General features: G+C 44.2%; 1 protein-coding gene and 1 non-coding gene across 2 annotated transcripts; one reads left to right on the top strand and one right to left on the bottom strand.

The window, feature by feature from the left end:
- Positions 1–3,719: 3,719 nt before the first annotated feature.
- On the bottom strand, positions 3,720–17,537 carry LOC138096953 (NACHT, LRR and PYD domains-containing protein 7-like). The gene is made up of 7 exons (XM_068993181.1): positions 15,913–17,537; positions 15,282–15,395; positions 11,581–11,751; positions 9,757–9,927; positions 8,922–9,092; positions 5,764–5,931; positions 3,720–4,023 (listed from the first exon to the last, which is right to left on the bottom strand). Exons 1-7 carry the CDS (start codon positions 17,535–17,537, stop codon positions 3,720–3,722), a joined length of 2,724 nt encoding a protein of 907 aa, XP_068849282.1.
- TRNAG-CCC (transfer RNA glycine (anticodon CCC)) lies at positions 9,240–9,312 on the top strand. Its single transcript has one exon. It is a non-coding gene; the product is annotated as a tRNA-Gly (tRNA).
- Positions 17,538–23,605: the final 6,068 nt, after the last annotated feature.

The raw sequence follows: 23,605 nt of genomic DNA, 5'->3' as shown, positions 1-23,605 counted from the left end.
ACAGCACCCTTGGTCTGTGCCCACGAAAAACTCATAGCAGAGCCAGTTGTGACCTCTCCCCAAAATCCAGAGTAGTCAAATCTGTAGAGACAAAGTAGACGAATGGGCATGGGGTTTCCTTTTGGGGAGATGTAGACGTCAAGGCTATGGTTTTTCCAGTGGTCATGTATGGATGTCAGAGTCGGACTATAAAGGAAGCTGAGTGCTGAAGATTTGATGCTTTTGAACTGTGGTGTTGGAGAAGACTCTTGAGAGTCCCTTGGACTGCAAGGAGATCCAACCAGTCCATCCTAAAGGAAATCAGTCCTGAGTGTTCATTGGAAGGACTGATGCTGAAGCTGAAACTCCAATCCTTTCGCCACCTGATGCAAAGAACTGACTTATTTGAAAAGACCCTGAGGTTGGGAAAGATCGAAGGTGGAAGGAGAAGGAGATGACAGAGGATGAGATGGTTGGAAGGCATCACCGACTCGATGGACATGAGTTTGAGTAAACTCCAGGAGTTGGTGATGGACAGGAAGGCCTGGTGTGTTGCAGTCCATGGGGTTGCAAAGAGTCAGACACAACTGAGCAACTGAACTGAACTGAGACATTCTGTAACTAGATGGTGGTGATGGTCACAATGGTGTGAACACCCTGAATGCCACTCAACTGTGTACTTTAAGATGAAAACGGTAACGTTGATGTGATGTATATTGCCCCACGATTTTTTAAGTCTCCAGACTTTGCCAGATTGGTGAGGGGCGGGGGTGGCGTGGCAAAATCAGGCTTAGTTGAGGACCACTGTCTTATTCTATAGCAATGAATGGCTAGACTGTAGGCTCTCTCAATCTCAGCACTATTGAAATTCTCGGGGGAGGGGGTAGTTTTCTGTTGTGGTGGGGCTGTTCCATGCATGGTGAGATGTCTACCCACTGAATGTCAGGAGCGCCCCCTCGTTGTAACAAAAAAAATAAAAATAAAAATACCTACAAACATTACCCAGTGTCCCTGGGTGGCAAGTGTCCCTGATTGCCGGGGGCCAGCGTGAGGAACTCCGCCCATGGCAAAGGTCATGAGGAAGGAGGCTTGGCATACGCAAAGGTGTGATCAAGCCTCAGGAAACCCCCTGTTCCAAAGCATCTAACCCCAAAACCAGAGTCTGTTTTATGCTCTCACCTACACCTCTGACTTTACGAGGGGCTCTCCCCCATAACCATTTCTCTCAGAGAAGGAGTTAACTTGCAGCTCCAAGTCAATAAAAATTCCTGGGCGTGACAAGAGTGTTTTCAGCTTACGGACTCCTCTGAAGGTTATCTAGCCTGCCTGTATAGGTTCATCCACCCACATGTGATTGTTTACAGCCTCCCAACCTGAGAGGCACGAGATGTTTTAGACTTACTAAAGGCAAATTCTTTTGGGGAGTTAGAAATTATTAGTATAGTGGGTTGGTTAGGAATTATATTGGTGAAGGGTTTTTCATTTGTTGTGCCAATAATTGCTGCTAATTCCCTCCCCTGGGTGGGACAAGGGTGTCTCAGGTCAAACCTCTCTGCTGGCAAACTAGCTTGTGTGACAGGATTATCCATACTCCTGCCACTATGCACATGATTGTTTACTACCTCTCAACCATAAACAGCACAGAGAGTTTTGGAGTATTTTGAGAGTCTCAATTAGCATAGGGCTTTTCTCATTGTTGAGTCAATGATTGCCGCCAGGCCTCCACATCCTTAGGCACCTGGGAATATATTAATCAATGTATTTGGAATATAGAAAAGGAAATATAGTAGTTTTTAAGGTTAGCAATACTAGACTTTTTGAGTTAATGAATTTTCTCTTTTGTAATAGATCACTGTACTTTGTTATAAATCACTGTGTCCTTGCTATATAAAAATGTAACTTTATCACTATCTTAAGACTAAATAGATCTTAAGGGGAACATTGGTGAAAGGATTTTCATTTGTTGGGCTGATGTTTGCTGCTAAATCTCCATATTCCCTGTCCTTATAATGAATATAACTAACATATAGGAGAAATAAGTATTAACCTTTAAGATTCATCATGGTAACCTTGGGTTAAATAAATTCCTTTCTTGATTGTAACTCACTACACCCTCACCCTATAGGAATGCAACTCTATTTGGAGGGTGGTGCCTGGCTTAGGAAAAAACACCCTTGGAAGAAAGAAGTTTTTTGGTTATCAGAAAGAAAGGATCATAAAATGTCAGCAGGTCTCATGGCCGGAAGATGATGTAAAATCCCTAAGACCTTTTTTTACGTGAAGCACCTGATTTTGATGAAGGTCAGGACTGCTGACCCCCACGTGACTCTGTATTCATCCCTATGTGTAACAAAAGGTATATAAGCAAACCTAAAAATATAGAAAATGGAATCAGTTTCCAGAAAGACTGATTCCCCCATGTCGCTTCTTTCTTGCTCCCCATTTTTCTGGCTGAATTCCCATCTGGAGCATGGATGCTATTCCACGTAAACCAAGTTATTCAGCATCTTTTTCTCCACTAATTTTCCTACCACACTATCCGTTTCTAATCTCTCTATATATCTGTAATTAAATATGTATTTTTCCAAGGACGCTGACTCCATCCCCACCTTCAAATCACCCTGGACCCACTGGGGCTGGACCCCGGCACCTAATGGTGTCCCTGGGTCCCCTAGTGAGAACCACTGATCTTCAGTGACCTAAACTCCATACGACTTTTTAAATTTTTCTGCACAAAGTGAGCTATAAGACAAGCCACAGGCTTTCCAATTTGTATGAACTTTGTTTTCAAAACTCAGCCAGCTTCTCAGAGGCCATGCCATATAGGGTCATTGAGTCTTCTTACTGTTTACTTATTTATAAATAGATAAAAATAACAAGACAGCAGGGAGGGGGGTAACCTGCTGCAAAGTGTCCATCAGAATGTATTTAAACTACCCAGCAGAGGGTGTGACCCAGACACGGTCCAACACAACCTCCCTTGATTATGTTTGTATCATTTTTTAAAAATGTAAATCCTACCCGTGAGCTTTGCACTCAAGCAGAAGGCTGACCTTTGACTCACTCAGCCTTGCCTCAAATAACCTGAGCACTCCTGACCCATACTCAATTCTTCCATCATCTGTTCCCCTGAGATCCTTACCTAGCCATGTCCCACTAAACACTGGTATCCAAAAGTCTCATTTAAGTTACTGTGGGGCCTTTCCTGGTGGCTCAGTGGTAAAGAATCCACCTGCCAATCCAGGAGATGCAGGTTCGATCCCTGGGTGGGGAAGAGTTCCCGAAGGAGGAAATGGCAATCCACTCCAGAATTCTTGCCTGGGACATCCCATGGACAAAGGAGCCTGGTGGGCTAAGGTCCCTGGGGTCACAAAGAGTGGACACATACATAGGGAAGAAAAACAGAAGGAACGCACATGATCACCTATGAACTTTGTCATATTTTTTCCTAGACTAAGTATGCCAGAAAGGAAGTTTACTCTAAGTAAGCTGTTGGGTGTGTGAATAAATACAGCATCAAACAAAGTGCTTTGCCTTTTATTATCCTTGTGAGAGAGAACATTTTAACATCAAGTGGATATGTGACTTGTGTGGATATTCCCAGAAACCAGAGAGTGAAAAACCAGTGTTCAGTTCTACAGTCTGATCCAGTGATTGACATTTGACATTCTGGCCTTCATGAGTGAGATGTCTTCAGATCACCCCCTTTGAGGACACATAAGAGAAATATCTCAGTGCGTTCAGGAAAAGAAGTCACGACATGAGGACCTGGTTGTTCTGGCATCATTGCATTCGATGGTCAGTCTGGGATTGTTCTCCTTCACATCCTTCAACAGCCTCTGGATTTCCACAGTAGATTTATCCATCTTCAACCTGAGCATCTTTAAGGAGCCGTGGTTCTGTTTTAAAGCCTTAAGGAGCACCACGATGCCACTCTGTCCCCAGGTGTCCTGGCCCAAGTCCAGTGTTTCCAGGCTCCGGCTGCTGACTAGAGCGGAGGCGAGATGCTGGCAACTGAACGGGGTGATGGGGCAGCCCCAGAGCCTGTGGAGGAAGTAGAGGAAGCCCTCGTGCCAGCGTGTTCTTAATGGAGAACCTGCCAGTGGCCAGGCACACCCTTACTCCCTGGGGACTTAGTACGGAAGACGTGAAAGTTATTTTCTTCATGGAGCTTATTTTAGCCACATCAGGTCATGCTGCCTTGAAGACGGGATAACGGTATTAGAATAAAATAAATAGGATTAATAAAACAGAGGAGGGTTAGGTAGATTGGTGGTGGTCCATGAATTCCACGTTAGAAAGATGATACGAGAAAAAAGTAGAATACAGAGTGAACCATGATGATAACTGAGGGGGTGGAAGCCAGTATAGCTGAGATGCCAAGCTCGCAGGGCAGCAGAAAGAGTGGCCCACTATTACATAGAGTGAAGTCAGTCGAAAGAGAAAGACAAATATCATATATTAACACGTCGATATGTACGGAATCTAGAAAGGTGTTTCCAGGGCATCAATGGAGACGCAGACAAAGAACAGACCGGTGGACACAGTGGAGGAAGGAGACGGCGGGACGAATGGAGAGTGTAGCATTGAAACACACGTTACTTATGTAAAATTAGACAGCTGGTGAGAATATACGATGTGACACAGGGAGCTCAAATCCAGTGCCCTGTGATAAGCTAGAGGGATGGGCTGGCAGGTGGGAGGGAGGTTCAAGAGAGAGGGAACATACATATACCTATGGGCAATCATGTTCATATATAGCAGAAACAAACATGATATTGTAAAGCAATTATCCTCCAATTAAAGATAAAAGTTTTGAAGTATTCAATAAACAATTTAAAAAAAGGAAAGAGTGGCTCATAACTAATTATAGGATCCCATAGACTCTTGTTGGAGAAGGCAATGGCAACCCACTCCAGCATTCTTGCCTAGGAAGTCCCATGGACAGAGTCTGAGCCTGGTGGGCTACAGTCCATGAGGTCACAAAGATTCAGACACAACTTAGCACATAGACTCTTGTAGGCTATGTTGGGTGGGCCAAAAAAGTTTATTTGGTTTTTCTGAAAGCTGTTATGAAAAACCCCAAGTGAAAAAAAAAGCCAACACAAAAACACCTTCAGAGTTTTATCCACAGTGACCCAAGGAACTTTTGTGTCTTGAAAGACACATGCTGTGGCCTGGCTTGCAAGCTGAAAGACATCTCAGGGTGATGGATTGAGACCCAACATCAGGAAATCAAGAATCAAAACCCACAGACTAGTTCAGAGACAATGGCATAATCTCTATGACACACTGACTGAGGCAAGTCAGAGAAAGACATATCATATGATAATGCTTATATGTGGAATCCAAAGAAATAGTACAAAAGGGCCTATGCAAAACAGAAGTTGAGCCACAGATATAGAAAATAAATTATGGTTACCAGAGGGGGAACAGGCTGCAGGGGTTTAAATTGGGAGCTTGGCATTGATACAGACACACTACTGTATATAAAATGGATAATAAGGGCCTACTGTATAGCACAGGGAACTCTACTCAATACTCTGTAATAATCTATATGGGAAAAGATAACTAAAAGAGGGGATATATGTGTAACTGATTCACTTTGCTGTACAGTAGACATTAGCAAAACACTGTAAATCAACTATACTACAATAATTTTAAAGAAAGAGAGAAAATGAGCTATAATGCCATAAAAAGACAAAATTTTAGTTGTTCATTGCTGGCAAAAAAGAAAAACCAAAAATATTTTCAAACATCTTTAAAATGAAGAAAACAACTTACCCTAGACATTTCAGGTTACAATTTGGTTTCTTCAAAGCTTCATAGAGAAAACACAGCCCGGTGGCTATGGGGTTGAAACCCAGGTCCAGGCTGGTGAGGCTGGAGTCTCCTTGGAGAAGCTTTGAGATGTACTTGCAGCCATGTCTGTTTATGTTGCAATGACTCAGCCTGCCAAGACAGTTGTATGAAGAAATTTGATTATCCCTCTGTGACATATACCCTGCGATGTGGCGGTTACGTCCAGCTATTAATACTTACTTTCTATCTCTAGTCATACGCTTTCAGGGAGACTTGTACATAAAGACATGCAAATGGAAGGACTTCCCCGATTGCCCAGTGGTTAAGAATCTGTCTTGCAAGGCAGGGGACACAGGCTCGATCCCTGGTCGGGGGAACTAAGATTCCACATGCTGTGGAGCTACTAGCCCCCCCAGCCCGCACTGCAACTGCTGAGCCTGTGCTCCATGAGGCAGCCAAATTAAATTAATACATTTGAAAAAAAAACACATGCACATGGAATGATGAGTGTTTCCACCCTGCCTAGGTGGTAGAGTGTTCAGCTGGCCTTCACCTGCCCCCTTTCATTTTGGAGAAAAAGACACATACCTGAGATCCAGGTTTTCCTTCCATGACAGCATGTCATGCAGGTGAAGGGGTCTGGATTCAGACAGATCTGAGACAGAATGTGAAGCCTCCTTTCTTTCCTGCACAATCAGGTCCTTGGGATTCCATGCTCCCTGTCTCGTGTTTTATTTCAAGCCCTGTATTTGTCCCAGCATAACTCGGTACACCAAAACCTTCATGTTCCTGACTTTGAGAGGCTGTGTTTCTCATTAAAACACTGTAGACTCTCCAACAAGCTTAGATGCCTACAGATTCTCCTGACCACAGAGAAGGATGCTCCCATGATACAATTTGACAGGTCTCCCCTGAATACCTTGTGCCCCAGGCATGGCATAATAGCAACAGAGTCTGAACTGACAAGACAATGAGCAGGTGGGTGGTAACTGGACCAAAAGATGCCATGCTCTGTACTGTGTGAGACCCTAAAAAACTCATACTTGAACCTGGGGAGCTTGGGGAGAGGAGCTGAAGCAAAATCTAAAATTTGAAGTTCTGACAGCCTACAAAATGAAGGTTTGGTCAAACAATGCCTTTATGTTTTTAAGATAATGATCGTTGACAACTCAATGTATACAGGGTCTTCACACCTACTACAAAGACATGACCATGGGCAAACTCAGTGACTAAACTTTGGTTTTCTAATTAGCTAATTAGCACAACTGAAATAAAGGTAACTATGGCATGCGCTTATAAGGATTTTTTTTAATTCTTGTAAAACTTAGCAGAATACCTGATGCACAGTAAGTACTAAGTATCAGACACTTTTTGTTGATTAGACACCTAAATCAACTCTGCCTTTGGAACAGGAAAGTCTAATGTACATGCTGCAATATTTAAGACAGACAACCAGCAAGGACCTACTGTACGGCACAGGGAACTCTGCTCAGTGTCATGTGGCAGCCTGGATGGGAGAGGAGTTTGGGAGAATGGATACTTGTGCATGTACGGCTGAGTCCCTTCACTGTTCGCCTGAAACTATCACAGCATTGTTAATTGGCTATAACTCCCAATATGAAATAAAACATTTTGAAAAAAACTATCACAACATTGTTAGTTGGCTATATTTCAATATAGAATAAAGTTTAAAAGTAAAAATTTAGGAGGCTAGATCTCATGTTAAGCATTCTTACAATGAAATTAGTAATCACAATGAAAATGATAATACATTTTTAAAAATTCAAAAAATGAAAATGATGAATTCATAAAAATTCAAAAAAAAAGGGCAATCTGTGTGACATCACACAGGAAGTTTTATATTCTTCTAATGAACACTAATCAATAACCTTCGATATGCAGATGACACCACCCTTATGACAGAAAGTGAAGAGGAACTAAAAAGCCTCTTGATGAAAGTGAAAGAGGAGAGTGAAAAAGTTGGCTTAAAACTCAACATTCAGAAAATGAAGATCATGGCATCTGGTCCAATCACTTCATGGCAAATAAATGGGGAAACAGTGGAAACAGTGTCAGGCTTTATATTTGGGGGCTCCAAAATCACTGCAGATGGTGATTGCAGCCATGAAATTAAACCAATACAGTATTGTAAAGTAAAAAATAATTTAAAAAATTATAAAAAAAAAAGATGCTTACTCCTTGGAAGAAAAGTTATGACCAACCTAGATAGCATATTGAAAAGCAGAGACATTACTTTGCCAACAAAGGTCTGTCTAGTCCAGGCTATGGTTTTTCCAGTAGTCATGTATGGATGTGAGAGTTGGACTGTGAAGAAAGCTGAACACCAAAGAATTGATGCTTTTGAACTGTGGTGATGGAGAAGACTCTTGAGAGTCCCTTGGACTGCAAGGAGATCCAACCAGTCCATTCTAAAGGAGATCAGCCCTGGGTGTTCTTTGGAAGGAATGACGCTAAAGTTGAAACTCCAGTACTTTGGCCACCTTATGCGAAGAGTTGACTTATTGGAAAAGATTCTGATGCTGGGAGGGATTGGAGGCAGGAGGAAAAGGGGATAACAGAGGATGAGATGGCTGGATAGCATCACTGACTCAGTGGACGTGAGTCTGAGTGAACTCCGGGAGTTGGTGATGGACAGGGAGGCCTGGCATACTGAGATTCATGGGGTCGCAAAGAGTCAGACACAACTGAGCGACTGAACTGAACTGAACGAATACTACTGAGGCAGAAATGACCTTTTCCTTTTCTCTCTCTGCCACTATAAACTGAATTCCTGATTCTGCCTTCAAGTCTTAAACCCTACTGTGTAACTCAATCCACTCCTAATTACTGGCAGATTTCATGTGAATTTTCAGAATATACACAGAACATCAGACCTGAGAATTAACTGCTTATCTTGAATTCTCAGAAGAGAAAGAGGCTGGCAGGTCAACCTTACTCTTTAAAGAAATGCAGGCATTAGCATCTGTTTCTACCTGTTCTTTTCCTAATTTCCACCAGGATCTTGCTGGTTTCATTCAAGAGGAATTATCAAGTGCTCCAGGGTCTATCCTACTTGAATCCAGGTGTATACATACAACACAGACACACACACACACACACAGAAGCCAGCAGGGACTTACACCAAGGTCTGTAGCTGACATTCGGGGTAACTCAAGCCTTCGCACAGAGTCTTCACCCCGCCATCCCCAAGGTCGTTCTTGGCCAAGCACAGGTGGGTCAACCTCTGGTTGACAATCAAAGCAGAAGACAGCTCCTTACAACAGGCTTCTGTAAGCTGACAGTTCTCCAACCTGCGAAAAAGCACCACATACGTGGTAAGACATTTCCAAAGTTCAAAATTCTCAGCTGACAGCCCTTCTTGAGAGTCCCCATCTATTCAACCCTATGCTAGTGATCAAAGCCTGAAGGACCAGGAATGAGAGAAAGGCAGGCAAACTTCCCTGGTGGTCCAGTGGTTAAGACTCTGCACTCCCAATGCGAGGGGCCTGGGTTCGATCCCTGGTCAGGAAACTAAGATTCCACATGCTGTAAGCCACTAAGACCCAGCACAGCCTAGTTAATTAATAATATTTTTTAAATGTGGGCTTCCCTGGTGGCTCAGTGGTAAAGAATCCACCTGCCAAGGCAGGAGATGTGGGTTTGATCCCTGGGAAGATCCCCTGGAGGAGGGCAAGGCAACCCACCCCAGTATTTTTGCCAGGAAACCCCCATGGACAGAGAAGTCTGGTGGGCTATAGTCCATTGGTTGCAAAGAATCAGACACAACTGAGCATGCACACACACACTTTTTTTTTAAGCATGCATCACCCACCTGGAACCAAAAAAGGGAATCAGGACTCTCCCCCAGTAAGAAGTCCCATAAGGTTTGCCCTGTAAGTCTGGTCTTACCACTGCTCTTCTCTCTGTGACTCCAGACCTAAGATGAAGATGCTCCCCAGGAAAAGACGGACTTACGACAATTTCTGCAGGACGCATTTCGGGTGTCTCAGAGTCAAACACAGCAATTTGACACCCGCATCCAGGAACCCACTGGCCGTGAGATCCAGGCATTTCAGGGACTGGTTGACTTTGAGTGCCGAGGAGAAGTCAGCCCACTGCCAAGTGGTGTCAGAACAAGACCCCAATCTGTGGGATAAATGGGGGCAAGTCATTCTTCTGGGAGGGCAGAGACCCTGTCAGCTTTTATCCTTCCCTGAAGACTCTATCTCTGACTCTCATCTCGTTCTACTCCAACACGTGTCAAACCCTGGCCTGAACTATTAGAAAACGGAGCTCCTTTGTTTTCTCAAGTATCTCCATCCCCATTGGGTCAGCACCAGCCTCATCGCTAAGAAGAGGGAAACTCCATGATACACTTCTCTGTGAAGTTTCACCAACATGGTCTGCTATTTTCTCAAACCCTACATTTTATATCATCATTTTTCTTGAACTAAGTCTGTCCTAATTCCACTTATATTTTTTTAATCAATCTTTATTGGAGTATGGTTGCCTTTATGATGTTATATTAGTCTATTGTATGACAAAATGAATTAATGATACATATCCATATATCCCCACCTTCCACTTAAATTTAAACGTGATTCTAATGGGAAAAAAGTTGATGCCCGATACTCAAACTTCAACTTCAGAAGTTATTAGGAAATATGCTAACTAAAACAAGGAGCAATAATTGGATACTTAGGCAGCTGGGTCCAAAGTTTGAAGTGTGTGTTGCCAGAATAATTGGAAACTTCTGTGGATCAAAATGAATGTGATACAGCTATTTTAGAGAACACTGGGGCAATCCATTAGTCCATCACATGGGGTCTGACGCTCAGCTGCTCTTGCAGATACAGACCAGAATACAGGTCTTGAGGACAAGCTTGTTTGAATCATGGCTCTGCCCCTTACTACATTCACAATATTTACAAGTTATTGTTGTTATTGCTCAGTTGCTAAGTCATGTCTGACTCTTTGAGACTCCAGGAACTGCAGCACACCAGGTTTCCCTGTTCTTCACTATCTCCCAGAGTTTGTTCAAGTTCACAAGTTAGTTGAACTTTTTAATATTCTTTTTTGCCTTCATCTCTACTTTGGGGAGAGAGGATACCTTTAAGGTCAATCAAATAAAGAATATAATCAATCCATACTCTGCCTACTAGAAAATATGTCATAAGTAAACCTGGAGTTCTTAAAAACCAGTACCTTTCCTCCCTCAAAGTTTAACCTATTAAAAGGACACTGTAAGTTAACTTAAATAATTTGAATACAAGGCAAATGTAAAGTGTCTCAAGTCAATGAGCAAAACTAGGAGACTGTGCACCGGCCATTTGTCATTTTGAAGATCTGGTAATCCACTTAGAAACATCATTTATTGAGGGCAGGAGGAGAAGGGGACAATAGAGGATTAGATGGTTGGATGGCATCACCAACTCAATGGACATGAGTTTGAATAAGCTCCTAGAGTTGGTGATGGACAGGGAAGCCTGGCGTGCTGCAGTCCCTGGAGTCACAAAGAGTTGGACACAACTGAGCAACTGAACTGAACTGAACAGAGTAATAGATTTTTTTCTAATTTAATGAAATTCTGAGTGTTTCTTTGCATTCAGGGCTCACTATTCAGTCCAGAAGACTAGCTGGCTGGGGGAAGATTATTGGCTGACATACCATCAATATTCTATTAATATCTGGGAATATGCTCCCCTGTTTAGCATGGTGCCCAATCAGCATGGCAATCTGCTGTTTTGTTTGGAACTCACAGTATCCTTATACTGAGGACAGCAATGACATGAGACCTACCGCAGATACTGAAGATTACATCTCGGATGCTTCAGGATCTCACACAACAGCAGCAGCAGCATCTTATCACCATGGACACTGCCTTCCAGAACGAGGTGTGTCAGAGTCTTCTTACCAATGAAAGCCAGACAGAAGTCCCGGTAAGCACTGGCAGGAGAGACATTTTTAATCCTGAAAGTGAAAGTATTAGTCACTCAGTTGTGTCTGACTCCTGCAATCCCATGGACTCTACCTTGCCAGACTCCTTTGTCTATGGGGTTCTCCAGGCAAGAATACTGGAGTAGGTAGCCATTCCCTCCCCAAATGGAATCTTCCTGACTCAGGAATAGGGAATATAAAAAGAAGGGGTTCGGTTTTGCGTGTTGTAGATGGATGGTACTGAGAACACAGAGTACGGGAGAAGTCACAAGTCAAGATGGGAATAGGGAGACATTTCATGCAAAGATGGGCTCAGTAAAGGACAGAAATGGTATGGACCTAAGAGAAGCAGAAGATATTAAGAAGATGTGGCAATAATACACAGAAGAACTATACAAAAAAAGATCTTTATGACCCAGATAACCATGATGGTGTGATCATTCATCTACAGTCAGACATCCTAGAATGCAAAGCCAAGTAGGCCTTAGGGAGCATCACTATGAACAAAGCTAGTGGAGGTGATGGAATTACAGTTGAGCTATTTCAAATCCTGAAAGATTATGCTGTGAAAGTGCTGCACTCAATATGCCAGCAAATTTGGAAAACTCAGCAGTGGCCACAGGACTGGAAAAGGTCAGTTTTCATTCCAAACCCAAATAAAGGCAATGCCAAAGAATGTTCAAACTACTGCACAATTGCACTCATCTCACATGCTAGCAAAATAATGCTCAAAATTCTCCAAGCCAGGCTTCAACAGTACATGAACCATGAACTTCCAGATGTTCAAGCTGGATTTAGAAAAGGCAGAGGAATCAGAGATCAAATTACCAACATCGGTTGGATCATCAAAAAAGCAAAGAGAATACCAGAAAAAAAAAAACATCTACTTCTGCCTTACTGATTATGCCAAAGCCTTTGACTGTGTAGATCACAACAAACTGGAAAACTCTGAAAGAGATGGGAATACCAGACCACCTGACCTGCCTCCTGAGAAATCTGTATGCAGGTCAAGAAGCAACAGTTAAAACTGGACATGAAACAACAAACTGGTTCCAAACTGGGAAAGGAGTACATCAAGGCTGTATATGATCACCCTGCTTATTTAACTTATATGCAGGGTACATCACACAAAATGCCAGGCTGGATGAAGAACAAGCTGCAATAAAGATTGCCAGTAGAAATATCAATCACCTCAGATATGCAGATGACACCACCCTTATGGCAGGAAGCAAAGAACTAAAGAACCTCTTGATGAAAGTGAAAGAGGAGAGTGAAAAAGTTGGCTTAAAACTCAACATTCAGAAAATGAAAATCATGGCATCTGGTCCCATCACTTTATGGCAAATATATGGGGAAACAATGAAAACAGTGACAGACTTGATTTTCTTGGGCTTCAAAATCACTGCATATGGTGAAGGCAGCCATGAAATTAAAAGACACTTGCTTCTTGGAAGAAAACCATGACCAACATGACCAACCTAGACAGCATATTAAAAAGCAGAGACATGACATTGCCAACCAAAGGTCCATCTAGTCAAAGCTATGGTTTTTCCAGTAGTCAGGTATGGATGTGAGAGTTGGACTATAAAGAAAGCTGAATGTTGAAGAATTGATGCTTTTGAACTGTGGTATTGGAGACAACTCTTGAGACCCTTGGACTGCAAGGAGATCAAACCAGTCAATCCTAAAGGAAATCAACCCTGAATATTTATTGGAAGGACTGATGCTAAAGCTGAAACTCCTGTACTTTGGCCACCTCATGCGAAGCACTGACTCCTTGGAAAAGACCCTGATGCTGGGAAAGATTAAAGACAGAAAGAGAAGGGGATGACAGAGGATAAGATGGTTGGATGGCATCACTGACTCAACGGACATGAGTTTGAGCAAGCTCCAGGAGTTGGTGATGGACAGGGAAGCCTGGAGTGCTGCAGTCCACAGGGTCACAGAGAGTCAGACACAGCTGAGTGACTGAACTGAACTGACTTAAATAATTAATCAATGGAATGATATCTGGAAAGAAGAGAAGGGCAGACCACTAGTGGAAGCAGTATATGATGATGAGAAGGAAGATGGAATTGGACGGTAAAGGGTTTGATGCTCTTTTCTTTGCTTATGCTGATCTTCTGAGAAACTCTCTCTACCTTTTTTTTTTATCGTAGGCAAACAAAACTTGTCAGCCCAAAATGTCTCTTTGATGTGAAGATTATTTCTTTTTTTTTTTTTTTCAAGTTGAGAATAAACAAGGACTGAAAACACTCGGGAAGACATTTCAACCTTTCCCCTAACTTCCTGAAGAATTTAGATAGCTCTGTTCCTTTAACCAGTCTTCCCTTAGTGGCTCAGTGGTAAAGAATCCACCTGCCAATGCAGGAGATACAGATCTGATCCTTTGTCTACCAAACATTTGATTTCCATCTCCAAGTGAATTGCCTTCCTCCCCTTGAAGTCCCAAACCACAACCCTCATCATCCTTTATTCTCTTTAATGGAAGGTTGTAGTTAACATGAAGATTTCGGTCACTGGGGTAGTTGCTCAGTTTTTCTAGGTCTTTCCCATGTATAGATGCTATTAAATGTTTGATTTTCTTTTCCTAACCTGTCTCATACCAATTTCATTTTCCAACCAGCCAGAAGTGTAGAGAGAATTTTCTTCCTCTCAGGCAGTATTATGTCCTTTATTTCTTTCAGTATTCAGTCCACACACAACTTTTCCTCCTCCTCAATGCCTGACTTTTTCTGGTAAAAAATAAATTACTTCCTACCATATCCCCATGTAGTCATTTGCATTTCCATACACAGTTTTCATTCAAGCTACAGTAAGTTATGGACTATAAGTCAGCAAATAAGTTACAGACTCCTTGAACGTATGGGCCATTAAGGGCTGCATGGAGGACTTCTCCAGTGGTCCAGTGGTTAAGAATCCACCTGCCAATGCAGGGGATGCAGGTTTGATCCCTGGTCCAGGAACACTCCACATGCCATGGGACAACTAAGCCCACGTACCACAACTACTGAGCCTGCACTCTAGAGCCCATGCTCTGCAACAAGAGAAGCTACCACAATGAGAAGCCCCCAATCTGCACAACTAGAGAAAGCCTGTGCAGCAACAAAGACCCATCATAGCCATAAATAAGTAAGTCTTTTTTTTAAGTAACCATTCCAGTTCTTCGTATTCTGACCACCTGGCTGGATGGAGCCTGATTTGACATTCCAATACTGCTCTCACATTTTAAATCCCCATTGCAGTCCATCCTAAAGGAAATCAGTCCTGAATATTCATTGGAAGGACTGATGATGAAGCTGAAACTCCCATACTTTGGCCACCTGATGCAAAGAGCCGACTCATTGGAAAAGATCCTGGTGCTGGGAAAGATTGAAGGTGGGAGGAGAAGGGGACGACAGAGGCTGAGATGGTTGGATGGCATCACTGACTCAGTGGACATGAGTTTGAGTAAACTCTGGGAGTTGGTGATGGACAGGGAGGCCTGGCGTGCTGCAGTCCATGGGGTTGCAGAGTCAGACACGACTGAACTGAACTGAATTGCAGGATCAGCTGCCACTTACACAACTTTCTGGAGATGACAGGTGACGTGGGTTATCTGGTCACAAAGAATCCTCACCGAGGAGTGACTCAGGAAGCTTTCCTTCACATCCAGAAAGTTCAGGTTCTCATTTGAACTGAACACAGAGCAGAGATCCGCCCAGAGTTGGAGAGAATGATGGTCGTGCTGTGATCTAGGATAAATGCACAGACAGGAACGTCTATGAAAGAGAACCATCAACAAAAGGGCAGAGGTGGTGGAAAAACTGGTGTGCTCTTCAAAAGGTACAAACATCCAGTTGTAAGATAACAAAGTACTGGGATGTAATGGATGGCATGGTGACTATATATGAAAACAAAATTTTTGGAAAGAACTGGCAGGGGTGGGGCGGGGGGGAATTATATGAGATATCTAGAGCGTGCTGAGCCCACATGTCAACAATGACACTAAAAATAAGGTTCCAAAGCCCCCATTCCTCATCTGAATATCATGTTTCTCAGCTTTAATGGTGACACGGCAGGAAGAAATTTCAGTGAGAATTCAGACCCTAAACCAGAAGGAGTCATAGGAGACTCTGTCCTCTTCCTAAAACAGTGTGACGCTGAAGACGGGAGAACTAGCAAAGTTTAAAAAAAAAAAAACTGAGTTCTTACATCTCATTCTGAGGATCTGATTTCAATGCGGGGTCATTCTCCAGGAATATCTTCTTTCCTACCTGCAGTGAGATCTTCTGTAAGTTGGCACAATGTTTAAGACAGAAGGAAGACTGCATCATTTCAGATGTATTCGTCAAGTGAATGGACATCTCCTTGACGTGGGCCATGGCATCCTTCACGAGCTGCTCCTCCTGAGACTCGTACAGACAGCTCAGAACCTCCTTCGTGTCCGTCACTGAGAAGGATTTCTTCCCATGGGGCATCAATGTGTATTTCAGGAGCTCCCGCCTGATCTCCGTTGATACCAGACAGCCGAAAGTGGCCTCCAGCTCCATGGCCCTTCTTTCGTTGCAGAGGCCAAACAGGAAGTACCCGACGTGGGTCAGGCTGGGGTTCTTCAGCCTTTCCGCCTTGGACAGCAGTTTCCCCACATCCCCAACGTGCCACCGGCGGCCGCCCAGCCCGTCCTCCTCCTGCTCTTCCGGCTCCAAGACATAGAACATGGCGGCCAGAAAGTGCTGGACGCTGAGATGGATGAAAGAGTAGCAGGCCTCGCCGTCTTCGCTCTTCTGGAGAATATTCCCGTCCAGGAAAGGAGAGAGGGCAGACGGGCCCACCCCAAGTCGCCTGAGGTCTTCCCCATCGAACACGGAGCTCCGCGTCCACACGCCCTCGGCAGCCAAGAGGCACAGGGGCTTGAGCGGAGCCTGGAGGCCCCGGCTGGGGCCGCCGCCGCGCGGTGGGGGGAAGCGGCTGCAGAGGAAGCGCAGGAACAGGGCCGTGGTGGTCCGGCAGGTGGCGGCGGGGTCCTCCCCGCTCTCCATCTGCTGTCTCAGACAGGTGCAGGCCAGCCAGCACACGGAGGGCGCCGAGCCCAGCTGGAACAGAGCCGCGTTGCTCTTCATCAAGTCGAAAGCTCGCAGGGCCTGACTCTCCTCCTCGAAGTGTTTCAGGAAATACGCCTTCCGGTCCTCCTCCAAGAGCCCCTCGATCTCTATGAAGAGCGGCTGTTCTGTTAAGAGCCGCAGCTCCTGCAGGGCGCCCGGTCGGGTGGTGATGAGTAAGGTGGCCTTGGGTAGCATCTTTCTCTTTAGTAAACTTCCCAGGAGGACGGGCACCGGCTTCTGCTTCTTCCAGTCGCCACATAGGTCGTGGATGAGCGCCCCCGAGGGGACCTTCAGCTCATCAAAACCGTCGAGGATGAACAGGACTTTCTGTGCCCGGGCCAGGATCGCTGGTATGTCGTCCTGCACATGTGGCCAGTTGGCAGATATCAGCTCTGCAAAGGTGCACGTCCCCCTGTGGTTGAGCCCCTTGCAGCTGAGGTAGAAGGCGGAGTTGGAGGTCTCTGCCAGGTCATCCTGCGTCCAGTCCAGCATCAGCTCCTTGGCCAGCGTGGTTTTCCCAACGCCAGCAGGACCGTGCAGCACCATTGTGAGTGGGGTGGACTGTGTGGGTGCCTGCGGGTTCAGGTATGTTATCAGCTTGGGGCTTCTCTGGGTGGTGTTGTAGTGGAAACCACCGTCATCTCCTGACCACAGTATATCCTTCCAGACGGAGAATTTCTCCATCGTGTTTCTGTATCTCCTCTTCGCCTGTATTGATGTGCAAGGGGAGAGCATTGAGGTGAAATCGATTATACCCAACTGGAACATTCATACTGTAAAGGACCAGCTTTAGGGAGGAAGAAATGGGCTTCCCCCCTCCTGGGTTCTTCTGACTGGTCTAAGAATTAAATTGACATGAGATGGATTAACAAAAGAATTTTTAAAAACATTTTAATAACATATACAAGAACGAGAACCCAGGAAAACTGAATTAACTCACCAAAATGGCTGAAACCCTCCTCTTAAAAATTATCTTCAGCTTAAACAAAAAGAGGCTGCTGAAGGTAATAGCTTGGGACTCAAAGGGAAGGAAGGAAATACAGATGAAGATGGAAAAGCAAATGTTTGGTAAAGCATTGTTTGTGGGGCCAGCAGAGATGCCGGGACCCAGGGAAGACTCTGAGCGCCACATCCTGCTGGTTTCCCCTACTGTCCTCCACCCATGTTCTTTGCAGACATCACTAGTGATAGAGACCCTCTTCCCAGAATCATGGTGGTGGTGGTTTTAGTCGCTCAGTCGTGTCCGACTCTTTGCAACCCCATGGAACATAGCCTAGCAGGCTCCTCTGTCCATGGAATTCTCCAGGCAAGAATACTGGAGTGGGTTGCCATGCCCTTCTCCTCTTAAGCCCTATCCCAGGCTATAAAATCAGTATCCCTGGAGACGGGTTCAGGAAACTGTGTTTTTAACAAACCTTCCAGCTGATTATGATAAATGTAAGTTATAGGATCATGGGCATAGGGAAACAAAGACTCAGGTTCTCACAGTTGCTCAAGTTGAAGCCAAGATTATATCCAGGAGTTTAACTCAAAAATCTGTGCTCTCAATCACTGACATTTTCTCACTGAAGTGAAAGTCACTCAGTCATGTGACCTCATAGACTATACAGTCCATGGAATTCTCCAGGCCACAATACTGGAGTGGGTAGCCTTTCCCTTCTCCAGGGGATCATCCCAACCCAGGGATCAAATCCAAGTCTCCCACATTGCAGAGGATTCTTTACCAGCTGAGTCACCAGGGAAGCCCAAGGATACTGGAGTGGGTAGCCTTTCCCTTCTCCAGCAGATCTTCCTGACTCAGAAATCAAACCAGGGTCTCCTGCATTGCAGGTAGATTCTTTACCAACCGAGCTATCAGGGAAGCCTCAGTGAAACAAGAAGGAAGTAAACAAAAATCCTTACATCCTTGTGCATTAAATGGGCAACACTCAGGGATGAGTCACAAGATGAAAAACACGGTTTAGTAAGTACATGGTGGGGTGGGGCGGAGGTACACCCAATCAGATTTATTATGCAGAATATTTCAAAACACAATGTATGATATGGTCTCATGATCGTTAGAAGATATTTAACATAAAAACACTCATGCAGGGACTTCCCTGGTGGGCCAGTGACTGGGACCTTGCCTTCCGATGCAGGAGTTGCAGATTCGATTCCTAGTCGGGGAGCTAAAATCCCACATGCCTCACGGCCAAAAAAAACCAAAACATAAAAAAGTAGTAGAAGCAATATTGTAACAAACTCAATAAAGACTTAAAAATAGTCCACATCAAAAAAAAACTTTTAAAAAATTAAAATGTTCGTGTTAAAATGCTAAATCAGAAGAGCATAATAATTGAAAAACATCACCACACCTGAAATGTGCCAATTAAAGCAAGACAATCAGAAGGGGGGAAATTCCATAGGAAGTCATTGGCAGCTACCCCCGTCCAAGTCTTTTCTCCACTTAATAAAGAGAGAGTTCAGCTTGAGGACTGCAAAAATCCTTCTAAGGGACTTCCCTGGCACTGGTTAGGACTCGGTGCTTCCACTGCAGGGGGCATGGGTTCCAAGATCCCACAGGCTGCTGCTTGGCCAAAAAAATAATAAAAGCCTCAGGCCAGCCATTAAAGCTTGCAACGTTCAGTGCTACAGACTCCACCAATAATTGCCACTGACTTAAAAAACAAGACAGAGAAACAGGCTGGAGAGTCAGTACTCACCTTGTTCCAGCTAGGACTCAGTTGCAGCCTGTGGGTATTTCACACAAATGAAATCTCCAATAAGAAAAGTCCCCCGCCAGCCCATGCTCTAGGATTGGCCCCTAGGCCCCGGGGTGAGGGCTGGACTTCCTGCCCAGGGTGAAATGGCCCTCCTACTAACAGTGGCTGGTTCTCAATCTTGAAAATGCAACTCACATTGCAATCACCCAGGTCCTACCCTTGGTGATTCTAATCAAAAGCTCCTCAGGTGATTCTTACATCCACCAAAGTCCTTGACTTTCCCCAATTAACTGAAACTGATCAGAGGCCAGACAGGAAATTCAAGCATGGCTTGACCGGGGTACCTGCTGCAGCAGGGGGAAGTGAGAACAAGAAACAGTTTCCCTGGACAGCTTGCCTATTCCTGAGGAGGGGAGGGTGAGCTGGTTCCTTATGTGGGGAGAGGGTAGGCATGTCCAGGGGTCAGACTGGAGGGGTGGCTTGTGTGGTTTGCCGGAACTAAAAAGCTTCTTGATGAAAGTGAAAGAGGAGAGTGAAAAAGTTGGCTTAAAGCTCAACATTCAGAAAACGAAGATCATGGCATCTGGTCCCATCACTTCATGGGAAATAGATGGGGAAACAGTGGAAACAGTGTCAGACTTTACTTTGAGGGGCTCCAGAATCACTGCAGATGATGATTGCATGAAATTAAAAGATGCTTACTCCTTGGAAGGAAAGCTATGACCAACCTAGATAGTATATTGAAAAGCAGAGACATTACTTTGCCAACAAAAGTCCGTCTAGTCAAGGCTATGGTTTTTCCAATAGTCATGTGTGATGTGAGAGTTGGGCTGTGAAGAAAGCTGAGCGCTGAAGAATTGATGCTTTTGAACTGTGGTGTTGAAGACTCTTGAGAGTCCCTTGGACTGCAAGGAGATCCAACCAGTCCATTCTGAAGATCAGTCTTGGGTGTTCATTGGAAGGACTGATGCTGAAGCTGAAACTCCAATACTTTGGCCACCTCATTGGAAGAGTTGACTCATTGGAAAAGACCCTGATGCTGGGAAGGATTGGGGGCAGGAGGAGAAGGGGACGACAGAGGATGAGATGGCTGGATGGTATCACCGACTTGATGGACGTGAGTCTGAGTGAACCCCGGGAGTTGGTGATGAACAGGGAGGCCTGGTGTGCTGTGATGCATGGGGTCGAAAAGAGTCAGACACGATTGAGCAAATGAACTGAGCTGAACTGAAGGAGATGTTGAGTGTAGGGGACACAACACAGGACTCTGCTTTAGCTCCAGGCTCTTCAAAACCGGCAGTTGGGCTTTTGAGTCTCTTTGTATCTTTTGTCCAGAATTTGCCCCAGCTGCACATGTACACAGTTATTTTTAGTCCTATATAGTTTCTTTGTGGCTTCTTCAGATGGCTCAGTGGTAAAGAATCCCCCTGCCAATGGAGGAGCCGCAGGAGACCCGGGTTCAATCCCTGGGTCAGGAAGATCCCCTGGAGAAGGAAATGGCAACCCACTCCAGTATTCTTGCAGGAAATCCCACGGATGGAGGAGCCTGATGCAGTCCATGGGGCTGCAGAAAGTCAGACTTGACTTAGCGACGGAGCACACACACAAGTTTCTGGGGGGTTTTTTGTTGTTGTTGATTTTTTTTCATGAGTCAGGTTTGTTTGTTTGTTTTTTACCAGCTTTTGAAAACATAATTAACAAATAGACATTTTATATATTTAAGGTGTACTATGTGATATTTTGATATATGTTTACACTGTGAGATAATCACCAGCATCAAGCTAGCACATCCATCACTTCACACACAGTGTGTGTGTGTGTGTGTGTGTGTGTGTGTGTGTGTGTGAGAAGTGTTTTCTATTTTGCTCTGATTTGCTGAAATTGGAAGATCTTTGGCCAGAGACTTTCTGGATATTTTCACTCAAAACATAGGAGAAAAACCTTGATTACTGTTGTCAGCTTTTCTGTTTCCCCACAAAATAAACTACATAGTATTTTGTTTAGTCTTATCAATCAATAAGCGTAAGCAAATGGGAATTGAAATCCTATCTTGCCATGTATCAACCTACTACTTATAAACAGTATCTGGCAATTCAATACTTCTATGCACACACGTACAATACAAACCCTGAGAATGTATTTCTCTTTCACTCTGTAAAAAGTTGCATCTCTCATCCTCTTTTCAACACTCACACTTATGATCCAGAAATGATGAAATACAAATCCAGTCAGTGTATTGATGATTAACTTCACCAATAAACAGTGGGTACAAATTAAACCAAAAATGGTGTTTATTGGAAGCCCATCTCATAAAGAATGGGGACACATTCATAGACTCCTGAGAGAGATGGCAGTTGTGCAAATTAAACAAATGCCCGAGAAAACTAATAGCTACCAAAACAGATTACGTTAGCCATGGCCTGCAGTGCCATTCAGCATTTTAAAGGATGGTTTAACAGCCTGTATAATTAAAGGGAAGTATCAATGACTGGTTTTTAAATGAGAATTAATAATAGTGTTAATTTTTATTAATAATAAAACTATTATTTTGTTAATAACAATAAAATTGTGGAACAAACTATTGCTTAGAACCATTGTAACAACATTGCACATATTACACCCTTTAAATCTCATAAAATTTATGAAGTAGGTACTATGATTATTTCAGTCTTTTGAATGCTAAACAGTAATGTTCAGAGGAGTTCCCTGGTGGTTCACTGGTTAAAGCTCTGGACTTCCAATGATGCAGGGGGCACTGGTTTGATCCCTGGTCAGGGAACAAAGATCCCACATGCCACCCATAACAGCCAAAAAAAAATTTTTTTTCAGTAATGCTCAATCAGCTGTAGGATTATAATTGGCTGATCCAGGATTCAAATCAAGACAATAAGGCTTGCCAGTCAGTGCCTTGAACTATTAGCTAAGCCCAATAGCTAACTAACCAACTAAATCACCAAGTGTATAGTTGTTTACTCACACATTTGTTGCTGTTGTTGTTCAGTTGCTCAGTCATGTCCGACTCTTTGCAGCCCCATGGGCTGCAGCACGCCAGTCTTCCCTGTCCTTCACCATCTCCTGGAGCTTGCTCAAACTCATGTCCATTGAGTCAGTGATGCCATCCAACCATCTGGTCCTCTGTCATCCCCTTCTCCTCCCGCCTTCAATCTTTCCCAGCATCAGGGTCTTTTCCGGTTACTCACACATGCACACACATATTTCAGAATTCAGAAAAACAGCTGGAAAAAATACAATCCCATATGTATCCCTGGAATCATACGTGTTGTGAGCCAGTCTTTGCATGATTTTATTCAATCATCCCATAACCCTACATGTGCTCTTAACATTCTCATTTACGAGTGAAGAAATTAAGACTGAAATGTCAGCTAACATCCCGAAGTTCAGATAACTCGTGGGTGGCAGGGGAGAGGGGTGCAATTAAACAGCCTTCTGTTGGAATAAGTGAGTTTGGGGAGGGTAGACCAAGCCCGCAAAGGTGGTCGGATATTCAAAAGAGGAACTCCGTGGCCAGAACATAGCAGTGGTTAAGTTGATAAGAAGCCACAATTGCAAAATACGTCAACAGCCTGTCCAGTGCTGTTACAGCTGACTTAAGCCAGGCTGTGGGTCTCTGTAAACAGGGTGAAGGTCACAGACAAGGCAGGACTGTTAGCCTGAGAAGGAGAAATGAAACCCACCATCTAAATCGCCTGCTTCTAACTCACAGGCTTGGAGAATGAACTTATGGAGGCCAGGGGGAGGGATTGGGGGAAGGATAGTTAGGGAGTTTGGGATCAACATATACAGACTGCCATATTTAAAACAGAGACCAACAAGGACCTGCTGTAGAGCACAGGGAACTCTGCTCCCTGTTCTGTGGGAGCCTGGCCGGGAGGGGGGCTCGGGGGAGGACGGATACACGTAAAGGTAGGGCTGAGCCCCTTCGCTGTCCACCTGACACGCTCACAACAGTGTTCGTCGGCTGTAACCCTCGATACAAAATAGAAAGTTGAAAACTAAATTTATTCTAATTTGGGTCTCCAAATGCTGCCATTGGTGACCACGTAGATGAACCTGGAGGGCATTCGGCTAAGTGAAATTAAG

Source organism: Capricornis sumatraensis, chromosome 20 (assembly GCF_032405125.1).
Source record: "Capricornis sumatraensis isolate serow.1 chromosome 20, serow.2, whole genome shotgun sequence".
Taxonomy (NCBI): Eukaryota; Metazoa; Chordata; class Mammalia; order Artiodactyla; family Bovidae; genus Capricornis; species Capricornis sumatraensis.
This window is presented reverse-complemented; position numbering and strand designations above follow the sequence as displayed.

Coding starts and splice junctions, on each gene's coding strand:
- LOC138096953 (XM_068993181.1), bottom strand. CDS start 17,537: ATGCTCTCCCCTTGCACATCAATACAGGCGAAGAGGAGATACAGAAAC. Junction 15,396..15,912: donor TCAGATCCTCAGAATGAGAT/GTAAGAACTCAG, acceptor CTCTGTGTTCAG/TTCAAATGAGAACCTGAACT. Junction 9,928..11,580: donor TGTAATCTTCAGTATCTGCG/GTAGGTCTCATG, acceptor TTTATCCCACAG/ATTGGGGTCTTGTTCTGACA.